The sequence below is a fragment of the Balaenoptera acutorostrata genome, chromosome 10, assembly GCF_949987535.1.
Source record: "Balaenoptera acutorostrata chromosome 10, mBalAcu1.1, whole genome shotgun sequence".
NCBI lineage: Eukaryota > Metazoa > Chordata > Mammalia > Artiodactyla > Balaenopteridae > Balaenoptera > Balaenoptera acutorostrata.
The window spans coordinates 102,345,047-102,361,700 of NC_080073.1; the positions used below are offsets into that span (position 1 = coordinate 102,345,047).

A 16,654-nucleotide genomic window follows, 5' to 3' on the forward strand; every position below is an offset into this window, starting at 1 on the left:
GGCCGCCAGCCCTCGTCAACTCAACAACTCAATGAAACGGGAAGGGCCAAGCTGAATTTCAAGAGGAAGGTACTACTAAACAGAAAAAACCCAAATGACAGCATTTTAAGGAAAGGAAGCCTCAGGTGAGGAAATCCAGTCCAGCTGTGTGGACCATGGAGGCGGCTGCCAGTCATGGGCCGATCGGAATACCTGAGAAATGCGAGGAAACTTCCTACAGGAGAAGTCGGTGAAGCCTAGGTCGTGGAAGCCGGCAGGGATGGAGGGGTTGTTCTGGATGAAGGGCCTTCCCGCTGCGTCCCTGGGAAGCTGCTTGTGGACCAGCGCGTTGTGGCGCAGCAGGCCTCGGTGTGTGCGGAAGGTGACGCAGCAAATGTCACATCTGCGGGAAGAAGACACGGGACGTAAGGAGGCGGCCACCTGCCCGTTCGCCGTATTGTGTTTTCCGTTGCTTCATTTCAAGGGAGCAAAACAAAAAGGACGTGACATCAAGAAGCCAGCCACCTCACGGTGAGCAGCAAAAGCCTCTCCCTTTCAAAAAGGATGTGTGTCCTACCAGCCTCTGGATACCCAGTCTTTGCAGACGGCACAAGTGTGAACAGAGCAGAGAGGTGGGAACCTGAGGCCACTTGCTCTTACCTGCGTTACACGATGTGGAGGGAACACTTCCCTCCCCCAGCTCCATGGATTCTGATTATCGAAAACGTTTAGAAGCCAAAAAGCACAAATCTCCACAGCAGCTGCAGCAGTCACGTCAGCATCCCTGATACGTGACTGGGATAAAATGATAATCAGATCCTCCCACTGAACTGGTAGCACGTGACAGCGATTACGTATTCAATTCTGCTATGATTACCATCTATCTAAGAAATAACCACGGCTCCCGAACGCTGAGCCCACGCTAAGTGCGAGGGCGCCCCTCAGGGGTAGCGCACGACCCGGCAGGTGGGCGGGCAGTCTCATCTTCATCTTCCAGAGGAAAACACCGAGGCGCGAAAATGTTCAGCAACGTGGTGGAGGTCACACAGCCAGGAAGAAGCAAAGACAAAATGTGAGCCCCGTTCATACTCCCACCCTCACCTACCATGAAGCCATCTCGCTATCCTAGAAAGACTCTTACAGATGCGGTCCACGGAAAGATGAAAGACTATCACGCTTCACTTCAGAGATGACTGCATACACCTGACCCGTCCTGGGCCACATGGACGTGTGACCAACACCACTTTCTAACGGTGGCTCTGTTTTCTCCATGTTTCACACCAGTGCCGCCTTCTAGGTCTTCACTGAGAGCCATCTTAAAAACCAACAATCATTAGGACATCACCCGCATCCTCTAGACCTGCACTGAATAGAGCGGCCATGACAGCCCTATTTAAATGAATTAACACGTCCTCAGTCACAGGAGCCCCGTCCCACGGGCTCCGCCGCGTCAGGCAGTGCAGGCCTGGCTCACTCCCAGGATCACAGGAAATCCCACTGGACAGCGCCTCTTTCCAACTACTTAACGCATACAAACACATCTGCCCCTCACAAAAGCTCTACGGCAGGTCTTATCCCTGTCTCACAGAGAAGGAATCTGGGGCACAGAGGGGTACAGCGTCCTGACTGAGCTTACACTGCACACACCTTAATGGAAACTTTTTTTGCTTTGAAATTCTTCTCTGGAAATCAAAGAGATGACGGCATCACCCATGAAGCAGCTGGGCTTCACGTGTAGCGCCGAAAGACCAGTGCCAAGTATGTGCAGCTCCGCTCCCTGTGCCCGGCCGTGGCTGGCATAGCGGCGCGCTCCTGCGTCCCCACCTCCTCGACACCCCCCTCCCCCTGCTGACGCGCCCGCATCTCGCCACCGAGATTCCTGTCATCGTTCAATTAAATTTAGCATGCTGGGTTCCCACGAGCCACTCAAAACACAAACCCCTTTTGAGGGACTTCTGGTTAAGCTCACCGACTGTGATAAAGGCTCTGGGCAGGGATGGCCGCAGAGAACCCGGACGCCTATAGGTATGGAAAGTTCTCACGCCGTGGGCCGGCACAGCGCAGCTTCCGTCTCTCCCCGGCCCTGCTTCCCGCAATCCCTTGCACTGTTCAGATTTTCTCTCCCTGCACCTCTTCCTCCTCCCCTCTGTCCTGTCTGGGCCACAAGCAGGTGAAGTTCGGGGAACTGTCTGGAAGCTGGTCTGTGCCTTCCCTGAAAGGTGAGACTAAGAGGAGGTTAAGAAAGAAAGGACAAGCGCAATGGCAGCAGGGAGCTGCCACCCAGTGGGCTCTCAGGCATTTTCCACCTGACATCCACGACGACTCACTCTTCCCGAGTTAACAATTAGCACCGACGACATACATTTCGTGTAGAGTATTTGCAAGGTGTTTATAATTAACTTTTACCAGCGCTGGGACATTGCAACAAATACGTGAGCTCAGTGCATCCTAGCAACCCTGCCGGTGTGTGACCATCCCGTCACAACAGAAGCGGAGGCCTGGTTCTCGCTTGCCCTCAGAAGACAGCAGGGCTCCCTCCGTCTGGCAGAGAAAGGGTCGTTCATCAAAGTTGGGTAAAGGGGTGGGGTGGGGTGGGGGGCCCTCATTAAAAAAAAAAAATCATGCACATTTAATATTTTACTCAACCTAAAACATATTCAGTTGATCCTCATTATTTGCGGATTCTGTGTTTGTGAATTTGCCTACTTGCCAAAATTTATTTGTAAACCCAAATCAATACTCGCAGTGTGTGCTTGGACAGGTAACGCAACAGAGAACAGAGTGGGAAGAATCTGAGTTGCCTGATGCACACGTTCCCTGCTGGGGTTGGACAAGGAGACGCTCTGCCCTCTCGTTTCAGCTCCTACTGTAAACAAGTGTCCTTTTCGCTGTCTCTTTAGTGCTGCCACATTTCTAGCATTTTAGTGCTTCTTCTTGATGAGTCTGCTATTTAAAATGGTCCCCAAGGGCTTCCCTGGTGGCGCAGTGGTTAAGAATCTGCTTGCCAATGCAGGCGACACGGGTTCAAGCCCTGGGTCGGGAAGATCCCACACGCGGCGGAGCAACTAAGCCCGTGCGCCACAACTACTGAGCCTGCGCTCTAGAGCCCAGGAGCCACAACTACTGAGCCCGTGTGCCACAACTACTGAAGCCTGCGTGCCTAGAGCCCGTGCTCCACAACAAGAGAAGCCACTGCAGTGAGAAGCCTGTGTGCAGCGCAACGAAGCGTAGCCCCTGCTCCCCGCCACTAGAGAAAAGCCCGCACAGCAACGAAGACCCAATGCAGCCAAAAATAAATAAATAAAATAAATAAATTTTAAAAATAAAATAAAATGGTCCCCAAGCGTAATGCTGAAGTGCCACCCAGTGTCGCCAAGAGCAAGAAGGCTGTGACGTGCTTTGTGGAGAAAATACACGTGTTAGATGAGCTCCGTTCAGGCGTGAGCTAGAGTGCTGTCGGCTGTGAGTTCAATGTTGATGAGTCAACAGTATATACTACACAGAGTGTCTTTAAACAGAAACACACTTAATACAACAAGGTTACGTATCAATTAGCTGATGAAAATGTGACCAGAGGCTCGCAGGAAACTAACCCTGTGTTTCCTCCAGGAACAATGGTTCAGCGCCCACTAACTCTCTGTCTGTGGGGACTTCACGGAACGTACCTACTGTGTAACAAGACTCCACTGCACATTCATCTCGCCCATCTTTTATGGGGGCCAAGGACTTAGGTTTGAGTCTAGTTCCACTGAGTGAAGATCCATGTCGTCATCACTGTGTGAGGCACACTCATAACACAGCATCTTTGATTTCTGGTTTTAGATGCTTTCAGGTAGAGCAAGAACTTAGATTTCTGCAAACCAAACTAAAGCAGCATCCTAGGTTCTTATGATTGTTTCTCTCAACTGTTCACAGCTGTCTTGCCCACCCTAAATGTGACAGCAAAACAAACAAACAACAGCAACAACAAAAACCTGTCCAATCTGGATTATGTGCAAGTATGCCCAACTTAGTTTTCAGACTATTCTTTAAAAAAAAAAACAACAATATTTCGCTGGCTTACAGAAAATTTAATTAAATTACAGCAAATAATTACAAGTATTACTGACATAAACAGGTTGGGGAGAAATAATACTGACCCTCGGCAGCCTGCATGTCAACTGCAGAAGGTGAGCAGGTGGGCCTGGGCAGGGGGCTGCACGCTTCTTGAGCTTTTAACCTTGAGCTTCTAACTTTAGAGTTAAAACGTTTTTGAGCATTTATCCCGTATCTGCTTGCTGTTGGAGAAATGTGTGTGTGTTATGTATCTTTATGCATTTACATGCATACATATATAATGTACCAGGTACACTATAAAATATAAAAATAGAAAGTTTTAAAGGATGAGTGAAGAAAAGTCCTATTATTTTGCCTTTGTGCCCCAGAGATCTTTCTGAACACCCCCCTCTTTTGAGACTATGGCATCAGTGCAGAGTCTACTGGCCATGAGTATTCCACGTGAGGGCATCACCCGTGGGTTGTACAAGGGAATGGAGAGTGTCTCGGAAGGTGGCGATAAGGATTACTGCCCTTCTACCGTAGCCGTGAATTTTCAGTAACGCTGAGTTTGCACCATTTATCTAGACATATCCATCTCCTCCTTCATTCTCTTATTCACCTTCAAACCCTTCCCATTTCTGGTACCTGGTACCGAGTTTGCGCTCCATACACACGTGGCAGAATTACCTGGCACCAACCACAGGCTGTGTCCTCCGAGGAAGGCAGGTGTGGAGCAGTGGGGGGATGGGCGCAGGGACCAGGGAGTCCCAGCTGGGAATGGGGAGTCAGAGTGTGTGACCTTGGACAACTTGTTTCATCTGTATTTCAGCTGCCTGCTGTGTAAAATTTCCCACACGTGCCTGAGATAAGAATCCCCTCGTGACCTTGTTAAAAACCAGATTCCTGGGGCCACTGCCGATGGACCGGCATCAGAGTAACTGGAGGAGGAACCCAGGAATCTGTATATGTGCAAGCACACCAGTCGCCTCTTACATCAGACAAGTGTGGAAAATAAATTAGTGAGAATTAAGCAAGAGGATCTCGAATTTATGATCCACTTAAGCTACAAGCCTGGGAGAGCTCATTCCCTTCCTGCTACGAGTCTCCGTTTTCTTTCTCATCTGTATGTGGGGATCTTTAGAGTTACTGTGAGTAACAGGTAACCAAATGCTCGGAGAACTGCAAGGTGCTAGACCAAATTTAACCATTATTTTATAGCGCTAGGTACAAAAAAGAATCAGGAATAACCCATTTCCTGGCAATTACAGCAAACACAAAAACGCAGAAAAAATGGAATTTTAATTTCCAAAGGATGTATTCTCTCCTTTCGCTCTCGAGAACTTCCCAGAACAGCAGAACTTCTCCACTGCTGCTGTTTAATCTGGAGACTCACCGGGGGAAACGTGTGTTCTTTCTAGTCCTGCCTCTGCCCCGCACCCCCTGCTTCCTCATCACCCCCGTTCCCTTCTGGAGCCATAGCCTGCACGCAAATGCACTCAAGAGCCTCCTAACGCCGTGAAACAAGCCCTCCATCCACCACATCACACCTCTGTTTCCAACCACATCACACCTCTGTTTCCACAGGATTTCAATCAAGGTGCTCCTATTTCACTTCTGAAAGGATGCAGACTATCATCTTACAAACAAACTTCTTGAAAAGTGGCAGAGAAAATAAAAATCTGCCTTGAAATCAGAAGCACATCAAGAGGCTAGTTAAAAAGAAGGAAAGAACCCTCGTGGGAAAAAACACTGCCCCCCCATCTCACACTTGGACCTCTATCTGCGGACAGACTTTAAATGAAACCATTATGGAAAACCGTCACCCCGAGACGTTTAGATTGCCTTCGTCAGGCAGAGACACTCGGTTCCTCCTGAGGCCCAGTGGAGGTCACTGCGAATCTGCAGGTGATGAGCTGGCTGCAGGCACTGATCTGGGGCTATCTGCTAACCTCGCTTCCGTCTGTCACCTTCATTAGGCCACAGCCATTGATCGGGTGGTCCCCACCACTCTTCCCCTCGACCCCGGTTTGGGGGATCTTTCAACCCTGCCAGGAACTCGTGAACAGCACACTGTAAAATACTTAGATGGAGTGGAACTGTACTTAGAGTCACAGCAAAGTGACTGGAGGATGATTTCATTTTGCAAGTGATCTGACAACATGCCAGGGGGAAATTTTACAGATCCGAGAGGCTGCTTTCGGATTTTCTGGCAACGGAGATGGCCTTAAGTTGCAAACTGAGGGTAACTTTTCCAAATGGAGACTAACTTTCGCTGTCAGTAGGATAAATGCATTTAATGGGGGAAAGTGTATCTAGCTGGAGGGTTTAAAGAAGCTAATAACATTCCCCCCACTCTTCTAAGAACAAAACTTTCTTTTTAAATCACATGCTCAAATAGATTACCGTAAAGAAAACAAAAATTCATCATTTGAAAAAACTCTAAAGGACAATTTAAGTAAAGGTGAGCTTACTTACGAAACACAGGGACAAATGTCAATATGGACATCCTGCCTGCCCTTGGCTTACGGAAGGATGATCACCTATATGTGAGCCCCAAATCGTCTGCTCACAGAAACAGTGTTTCTGTACCCAAGGCAGTTCACCAGAGCCCACTTCACCCAGAAAGCACTTGAATCCCAGCACGCGTTAGCAAGTGCTTCTCTGAGAAAGGAAGCACGTTCAGTTCAGAGTGCTGGGAGAGCGTCCTGCTCCCCCAGCTGCAGGGTTCCACCTCCCTCAGGGCGGCTCTGCTCCCGGGGCAGGGGCTCCAGCACTTCAGTTTACTCGGGGCGGGTGGTAAGGGAAGAGCTGAGGTTTGGGGCTGTGCAGGGCTGGAACTTCTGGAAGCGGAGGGGAAAAGCAGCTGTCTGCAGCTTATCTGCTCTGCCTGCTGTGGCAGCACCTGCGGTGTCACTGAGGGGGTTTGGGGAGGTGTGAAGCAGAGACAGGAGGGGCTGGGCTGGGGGTCCCAGGGGAGGGAAATGCCCCCCCCAGCAGCAGGCAGGGGAGCGAGCCAAGTTTCCACTGTGGCCCCCGGGAAACAAAGGAACAGATGGCAGGACTGGGGGCTGCCAGCGCTGGGGCTGGAGGGAGGCACTGTGATCCCAGAGCACCTCCACCACGCGCTGGATCTGTAGCCTGTCCTGTCCCTTCTCCTTCAGAAATCAAACAAACTCACACAGTCTCTCAGCACACGGGCTCTGGCCCCGACGTTGGGCCTCGCCGGGAAGAGCACACTGTGAACGTGGTCAGAGAAGGCTGACTTCCACGAGAGCGGCAAACTGCACTGATCTTGAAGCTACCCTGCCAGCCACAGCTCAGGCCAGGGATGGGCCAGGCAGCTCCGGGAGGTCCAGGAAGTACTCTCCTTTGTTAGCTGGGGCTTTGTCCTTTCAGTTCTCAGAGGGCTTCAATGCAAATGAATGATGTTCTTGTTCATGCCCAGATCCAGGACTAGTCTCAAAAAAACAAACGTCAGGATCTTAAAGTCACTGAATCGAGGACTGACACGTACCACGGCACACCCAGTGGGGCAGGGCACCACGGAAGCCGTGCTTTACAACGCATGCCCTTCCGTCTTATTTATTTTTTAGAAGAAAACTGCAGAATTCTGGGCTGGGGTAGGAATGTGCTATGATACACGTGCTATAACGGCGTGGGCGCTGTGCGGGAAGTAGGGGTACAGGAAGAAGCTGTCAACAGAGCAGCTCACAGTAGGGCTGACAGTGACTTAGCAGGACGAACTCTCACAACTAAAGGCATCAGCCGTGAAACAAGGACCGTGTAACCACTAACCAGAGTGGGTTTCCCAACTAACCTTCCTGAAGGATCTACAATGGAGGGGAGCTCGCACACACACACAGAAGATTGAGTCAAACCAAGGTAAATGTGGAGGCAAAATCACCAGCAAAAGCATCTACAGAAATGGAAAACAAGGCCACCAAAAAGCTTAAAAAAATTTTTTTTTAATCCTTGTGGCTAAGCAATTCTGGGACTAACTCCTCCCAGGGTTTGCTACAGTAATACTGTATCATCTGGTGACCCCTTACTTCCACATTGTTCTATCATGTCTCCCAGTTAAGGGACAGACAGATGACCCCCACTGCCACAAGAAAGGGTTAAAAAAATTTTTTTCACTATGCTAAACATATTTTTGAAAGACTGCTTTGGCAAATTTCAAACATCAGGAAACACATTTCTTTAGAATCTCAGGTTTCCCCAACAATCTAAGGGAAATGGTGTGCGGTTCTATAATTCAAAGGTATCAGGACCTTCCCAGCTTCCAGTCGTCTGGGTTTCTGTACAGCTGGATCACAACACTTGGGAGGCAGGACTCACACCAAATGTAAACAGCCGTTCAGTCAACCAGTCTTTACAAAAGCAAAATCAGATACAAGTGGCTATTTACAACGATAAAGACTAAAGGCCAAACTGCTTTCATGTTCTCTGTCAAGGAAATGGTACCTGGAGAAGCCCCGGCATTTGCTTCCTTCTCTATTTTACTGGAATGGGATTCCCAGAGAGCGACATGAACCCATAACTGTAAGTGTCGCAAGGGTTAAAATATTAAAAACAACACATGTTCTAAATAATAGTATCAGAAGCAAATGTTCACTGACTGTTTGTCACAGTCTGGGGACTGTGGATGCTCCCTTCATCCTCACACAGGCCCTAAGTCCATTTTCCAGACGGGGAGACGGAGCCCAAGGTCACGGAGATGCCAGGCCCCGGCCAGGCTGCAGCCGGTTCCCTCACCACCACCTGCTGCAGCTGCTGCGCTGTGTGTTCAGAGGGTGGTTACTGCAGGTGTCCCAGCTCCTTCTACAACCCACGTCACGTCCTTGACGCCTGGGCCCAGGACAGCGGCTCGACTGGGGGTCTTCCCGACACTCCCCGAGCGGCAGCAGGCCCGGCCCTGTCGTCAGAACCCGTGAAATACCCTGCTGAGAAAGCGGCAGTCACCCTGGCTGCTTCCTTGAGATACTCAATTTCTTGCTCATTACAGTGTTTTAATCGAGGGACTGACATTCCTTTTTAAAGGGATTCCATGCTTCATTTTCTCTGCTCTGTCTACAGGAGGCAAGAGGGGCGAGTGCGAACAGCTTCTCGGCAGAGCCCCGCCCGGTTCAGACACTCCTCTCCCCTGGTGCCCACCCTCCCTGCCCTCCCCCGCTTCCCAGCCGCAGAGCTGACAGCCAACAGCTGCACTAATCTCTCCCAGTTGCTGGGAGCAACAGTGACGGCCTGTGAGAGGGCCCTGGCCAGGGGCAGCCTGCCCTCCCCATGCCCAGGAATCCGCCGGGCTGCACACTGCGTCCTGACGCCCTGCTAGGTCTGTTCGACCGAAGCAACGCAGCGGGAAGCCGGGCAGGTCCAGGGACTGCTCAACGGGCGGCTGGGGTGAGCCCAGAAGCCGGCGGCAGTCCCCACTCCGCACGGCGGAGAGGCCCCTGGGCAGGGTGGGGAGGGGCCGCCCGGACAGAGGCCTCCAGCTTCCGGCCAGTCAGGGGGCGGATCTTCTCCTCCCTCAGCCCCCAGCAACGTTTTAAATCTGCCCTCCCCCTGGCTGAGCCTCAGACCCCCGGGGCTCTTATACGAGATGCTGAGGAGTATTCTGTTATACCCTCTCCCTATTTTTAGGATGACATTTACCAAGTGTGGGACCAGCGCCATGCCAGTCAGTCTTAGGGTCTCCCTGCAGGTGACGGGAGTGTGTAGAGGGGGGGTGGGGTGCAGGGCAGGCGGTCGAACGTTCCTTGGAACACTTGAGAATCCAGAGGAAGAAGGTCCTGGCGACTCTCCCCGCCTCTGGCAGCCCGCCCTCCATGCCTGTGGGCACCTGCCCTCCCCTCCGTGCCGCCGTGTGCCCGCAGAGCCCACTCGGGTCCCCACCTTCCAACTCCCCATGGAGATTTAAGGGCATCACCATAACGCTTTCCTCACAGACGACCAGGACCGGTCACTGGACTGGACTGAGGCGGGCCTGCCCCGGGCAAGCGCCCCAGCATCCAGTGTAAAATGCCGCGGGAAGCCCTCCGCCAACCTCCCCGGCTCCCCGTGCTTGGACAACCGGCTGCTGGCCTGTCCGCCCTGAGCTGACCCGCGTCACTCCGCTGTACTCGCTCTTACTCTTTGCTGGCAGCCCTCGAGGGGCCCTGTCTCCACTGTCACCACTGTTTTCTTAAGTCTGGTCAAGGGCCTGGCACACAACAAGCACTCATTCATCTGCCGGACACATTTTAGCTGAACTAACTTAAAAATTATTTATCACCCGATCTCCTCTAATCAAGAAGCCACGTAAGATTATACAATAACTGCTGCCAAATTTCGCCCCCAGCGGCAGCCACAGTGCCACCGTGACTACCCAGAGGTCCCCCAGCCCAGCCCAGCCCAGCCCCCGTTAGCCAGAGACTAGTCATTCAGACACAAAATGGGGAGGGGGGCGGGGTCTGAGGCAAAGCCCTCCCAGCTACAGGTGGGCTTGTCCTAGGCTCGCACCCATCCATGGGCTGCCGGGGGCTTGGAATGTGCCTCTTCCAATTGAAATGGGCCGCGATCATGCCCCACACACCAGATGGCAAAGACTGTATGAGAATGAGAATGTAAATCACGTCACTGACGATTTCTGTACTGACATTATTATTTTGGATATATTAGTATACCAGCAAAGCATGATCAATTTCAGCAAAGCATGACCAATTTGGCTATTTCTTCTTCCTGTTTTAGAACGTGGCTACTAGAAAACTTAAGGTGGCCCTTGTGGCTCTCCTCCTGTTCGCACTGGTGGGTGCTGACCTGGACTTCCCTCCCAGCTAACTTTACTCAGGGCAGCGGACGGCCTGTTACTCTGTTCTATTCTTATAACCGGGCACGATATTCAACACCCAGACACCCTCACACAGGGATGTCCTCTCTGCATCCACCTGCTCACTGAACACTCTGTCACCTCCAGTCCCAAGTGCCAGCTCCCACCAAGCCTCTGCTTCTCCTGTCTGGGGGGCTGTACAGAAGGGCCAGGGCAAAAACAAACCCGACACTCGGAGCCAGAACCACTACAGTGGTTTGTGTCTTCCTTTTGCTCTACGCTTACACTTCGTTAACTTGAAACACAAGGCACTGCAGGAGAACGGCCTCGGCGCTTACATGAGTTTGGATTTCCAATGCTTTTTATTAAGGAACAACGGGCACCTTGCCAGCTTTGGGGGTGGGCGGTAAGGGCAGGAGAGGGAGAGAAAGAAGCCAACAGCTGTTTCGAGTTATAAACTTTCTGTCTAATCTGGTAGCATCCCACTGTGGTTCTGCTGCCTCTGGGGTTTGCAAATGGAGCTGGTGCCTATTTTAGCTCTGGGTTAACGAGCAGCCTCTCCCACCAGCTACTGTCACGGTTCGCTGCCTGGCTGGGCCCTGCCGGCTCATGCCCGTCCCCATGGCATCCTCTGATGGCAGGCCATTACGTGGAGGGCAGAGCAGAGGGGAGAGAAGGGAAATTAACTATGTTCTGTAATTAACTCCTTTGGTTCCCAGGCACGAGACCCGCCCACACAGCAACAGCCGCCAGACCGGGGATGGCATGCTTGCCCCCACCACGGATGCAAGGCAACCTCCTCTCACGCCACTGCCGGGAGGGGCCGAGCCCCCCACCAGGCTCAGAACTCCTCCAGTCCGCCCTCCCCAAACAAAGGATGCTATCACCCAGTGGGCAGGGAGGACCTGAGGCTTAACTTCACAGCCTTGGCGTCACGGCAAGTGAATCACGCACCAAGTCATGTGAAACAGCGAACCAGTGTCCACGGCGCTTCCCGTCTCCATGTGCTCCAAGCAGCCAGCGAAGCCTGTCCCCAGATTAGGTGCCGGTCCAGAAGGCCCCACTCCAGGCGCACCCACGCCCCGGTGCCGGCCAGCACTAAAGGAGGGGACACCCGATCTGCCTCTATCATCGCTATACACTGTGCCGTGCAGGCTCCAGCTGCCCAGAAATCTCTCTCTCGAGTCATTTTCCCTGTCGGACAGAATCCTCTAGAAGAGGGTAAATGGGTAGTTCCTAAGATGGTATCTGATCACAGAACACAACACAAAGTGAAAGAAAACCTCGGGAGGAACCCAGAGAGGAGCAGTGTGTGGACTGAGGCACCCTGCAGCGCCGGGTCAGAAGCGCTGACGGGGGGCGGAGGGTCGGGGGTCGCAGCTGCTATTCCTGCCTCTGCCCACGACTCACCACGTGAGGTCTGTCTGGTAACTTCACCTCCGCTTGCTCAGGTCCTGCATCTAGAGAACTATTCCAATAGTCACCACCCGCCACCAGCCCGCGTCCTGGGATGCTGTGGACGTTAAGGAAACCATGAAGTCAAGTTCCTGAATCTCTCAGAATGACAGGGCCTACAGAAGGAAGAGCCAAGTGCTCTTTCCTGGTAGACAGAAGAACAAGTGTTAAGAGGCAGGTTTCAGAGTCACGGAATTTCAGGCCTGAAAGGGAACACAAGGACGATCTGGTCCAGCTCCCCTTCAAGGCTCAGATGCAGCTGGCCCAGGCCCCATGCGGGCAGAGGCGGGAGAGGGACCCAGGGGCCTGGCCACCAGTCCGTGCCTGCCCGTCACATCCAGCAGTCTCCCAAGACGGGGCAGTCACCTGAAGACGTGTTCTAGCACTTCCATTGCTCAGAGTTTAATCTCTCCATAAACTCTTTTTTCTCTCTAATGGAAAAATGTCACGCTAATGTGATTAAGGATAATGATTATCTGACACGACTTTATGTTACTGGACAATTAGGCTTTTCCCCCCAACACAAACATGTTTAGCTGCCTCAGACCTTTTCACTCCTAAGTCACAACCAAACATGTGCCCCCAGGAAGGAAATGTGGTCCATGTATTGGGGAGTCAGACAAACAGATGTCCAGATTTCTGCACTCGCAAGCTGTCTTCTGAAACCCAAAGCTGCGACCACGTACGCACTGGCCTCCGCCCTGGGGACCTTCAGCTGCGCCTCTCAGGACATGCCACTGTCAAGTCTCACGATACCAGAGGCTCCCCTACAGCGCCTTGGAGATGATACAGTAGCAGTTTCAGAGAGGAAGAGGGTACCTGCTCAGCAGGAGCAAAGGGCTTTCTGCCCGATAAAAACGTAGGCAAGAAGGTCGGGGAGGCAAGCCGAGCTCCCCCGACCCCAGCCCCAAATTCCACCGGAGGTCCGCCTGGGACCACTGAAAATCAGAAAAACTATGTGGAGCCTGGACCAGCGGAACCATCACCTTTGCTGCTACCGCGACGGGCTTCATTCAGGTCCCGTGTCCTGCACGACAGAACTCTGTCTTGCCCCCAAATGCTCTCCTAGGTTTCTGTGCTACCAGCCCATTCCAGACACCCACGAGCACCTGATCTGCCCTCCCCGTCCTTATCACACACACGGGCGCAGCTAACGACCATTTGGGCTGCAACACCTTGTGTGAAGAAAACGTGCCTGCTGCCCAAAGCCCAGTGCTAGGAGGCTACCCGTGGGCGGGGGCTCATGGGGATCGCCCGGGGGCCCCGCCAGGAGCGCAGGAGGCGCCGTGACCCCGGTGAATCCTCCCGGGGCTGCAGCCACCTGCCCTGACCCCTCTCAGCCCCACTTCCACCCCCGCAAGCACTCTGATCGGCCTCACTAATGGCCTCACAGCCCAGGCTGGAGTAACAGGACGTAGGTGGCATCACACGTCACAAGGAGGAGCCCCCAGAGCACAGGCCCGCCCCAGCCTCTCTCCTACCTTAGCGGGTTATCTGAGTGAGTCTCCATGTGGGTCTCCAGCCCGTACTTGCACACGAACTCCTTGAAACACAGTGGGCAGTGAAACACTTCATCAGCTTTCTTCTCCATGTCACCCGACTGCCTGTCCTCTACCATCTTAGGGGAAAGTAAAAACATTAGGTCACAAGGGAGGGCTCCCACGTGGTTTGTTTCAGAGACGCCGACACTAAATCCAGAATCTGAAAGGAAAAGGACGCCTCCCTCCTAGGCATTAAGGATGTTACTGACCAACGCTTCATGTAACAAAACCTCACCCAACAGCAGCACCCACCCACCCACCCTCAACCCACTCATCCATTCAGCAGATAATTCACGGAGCACCTAGGACCTGCCAGGCACCGGGAATACACGAGTGAGGACAAAAGAGTCCCTAATACTCAGGAACCTTCCATTCTAGCTGGAGAAACAAAAGCCTGGGAACAATGAAACAAGCCCCTCAAATCATCAGTGGGCTCAGCGGGGGGCTCTTCCTTCCACAAAGGAAGAGCAACCAGGCACTCTTTTCTCCAGAGACCTTATGAAACAGTGCAGGGAAACAGAGGTTAGAAGCTTGGGACGGGTGTCCGCCAAGCCCCAGACTGCGAAAATAAAGGCTGGAGGGATTTCTGCCAAGAGTCCCTGGGGCAGGTACATCTGTGCTGGGGGCAGAGAGGACCTTTTTAGCAGGCGCTGGGTCTTCCTTCTCTGACTCTGTGTCGTGACTCAGTTTCCTTTTGGAGGACAGCCGCCTGCGCTTCAGTGGGGACGGAGGGGCTGCAGCTGTAGCGCTGCTGGGGTCCTTCTCGTGAATCTTCATATGTCTGGAAAGAACACACACACAGACGATGTGATTTAGCAAAAACTGAGTTGGTTTATTTAAAATGTTTTATATTTTCTATTTGGGCACTGGTAGTTAAATTTTCCTTAGTTAAGAGATACGGGGTATAATTTATACAGTGACTTCTTTTTAAAAACCTTATAATCTCCTTGAACCCCTCGTGAAGCTCTCACAACGAAGTGCTATCCAAAAACGTGGCTCAGTGCCTTGCTGTCTGTTGGAAGATATTCATGAACTTCACTGGCACTAATGAGATAAAAACAAACTATTTGATGATCTGTTCTACTTATTCAGGCAAGCTGTACTATTTTAGGGCACATAATTCTATAGACAAAAGAAGTCCCAGGTACCACTAGTTCACAAACCAAGAAACCACTCTGTGGTCCCACAACCCACCCCCTGTCTACCAGCAGAATGTGTTCTCTCTCTTCTGCCTCTGGAAGCATGTTGGGGGTCAAATTTGAGAAGTGCTGGCCGAGCACATGTCTGAAGTGCCTGAGACCTGAAAGCCTGCCCATGCTCTCCAAGGTCTTACATGGATTTGCAGATCATGAGAGTAGCTGGGACAATGGGATAAGTTACGTGTTGCAACCCTGACATCTATAGGACTAGGAATACACATACAAGAAAGTATTATATTCGTATGCATATGTCTGTTCCAAAAAGAGAGTTTTATGGGTGACCTGACTTAAGTGACCTTACATTATCAAGTTCTAAAACAAACATTCTAGGAACCAGGTCCCAAGAGCTATAGGGAAAGGAAGAATGGCACTACAAAAAGAAAGTCTCAGTTTCCTTGCTTTGTGACATTAAAGGTTTACTTTTCCTAATGACAATCATCATCGGCATCATCATCCCTGACCGGGGTCAAACTGTGCCAGATGTGGGACTGTAACCACAGCTTTTTATAAATAACCCTCTGATGGGATTATCTTACTGGAGACGTTCTCAGGAATGGGAAAAGACAGCAAGTTTTCATAAACGATCCTGTCAGACTTCTACAAAGAACTTCTGCTCAGCTCAAGCTCACATTTTGCTGCACCTTCTGTACAGGAGACAGGCTGGGGATAAAAGGGCTGAGAAGCTCATGAACCACCAGCAGCAACAATTCAGGCTCTCAGGCCAATGATTCACCGAGACGGCTAGGCAACACCTTTCCCACACACAACCTCTGCCCCCAGACACCCGTGAGTCCTCCTTCTATGCGTGTGTGGAGGTAAGAGCTAGGATCTCCCTGGTTCTGGCCCTACAGATGTACTCTAGAAGGTGGAGGGGTCCCCACGCCAGCCCCTGACCACACCAGCCTCTGCCCGAGGAGCACCAGCCCAGCATCCACCAGTAGGCGAGATGTGGCCTAACCTCTGAGGAATGGCATTCAGGGAAGGAGGCTCAGGCCAGCCCTCTGTTCTCTTAGGGGGAATCAGTGTGGTGAGTCAGAAAGATCTAGTGGGAGAAAATGGAAAAGAATCACAGACAACCATCACGCCCACAGCCACATAATTCCTTGCTTAGATTATTGGGGGAGGATGCTTTATTATTAGTTCTTGGTCACCTAAAGCCTTGAGAAAGTTAATGGAGACAAACAGCCTTGTTCTATGTACCCCCTCTATTTCAACGCGATTGGGAGTTCAGGAGACCATCACTTAATATCAGTGTTTGGAGAAAAAAAGAAAGGCTGGCAAGTTTCTTTCGACATTTATTGTACGGCCCATTCCAATTTTAGAAATGTAAAAAAAGTTTTTAGGCATCTAAGAATTGAGGAAGTATGATAATACTATGGGATGTAAAGTAGTACCAAACCCATCCTTTCAAGAAATCACTCAAAATGAATTTTAAAAACGAATATCCTTTTCTACAGCCAATAGGCTACTTGTGCAGATAAACATGAGGCTACGATAACCCACGAGGATACTGGAAATCAGAGCCTGACAACTGTAAGCAGCCCACTAGCGCATTTCAAGCTATCAGCACACCTTTCCTGTCAATATGACACTAACAGTCACAAGACTGATGCTTTATTATCTAGCTCCTGGGATTT

General features: G+C 51.5%; 1 protein-coding gene across 7 annotated transcripts in view; it reads right to left on the bottom strand.

Moving 5' to 3' along the window:
* The window catches only part of RREB1 (ras responsive element binding protein 1), a 129,070-nt gene that overhangs the window by 18,421 nt on the left and 93,995 nt on the right, over nt 1–16,654 (bottom strand). For all 7 annotated transcript variants that reach the window (XM_057554841.1, XM_057554835.1, XM_057554838.1 and 4 more), the window contains 3 exons: nt 14,455–14,599; nt 13,759–13,895; nt 193–382 (listed from right to left, as the gene is read on the bottom strand). In XM_057554841.1, the coding sequence (XP_057410824.1) occupies nt 193–382; nt 13,759–13,895; nt 14,455–14,599 (472 nt within the window). The remainder of the gene's footprint in view (nt 1–192; nt 383–13,758; nt 13,896–14,454; nt 14,600–16,654) is intronic.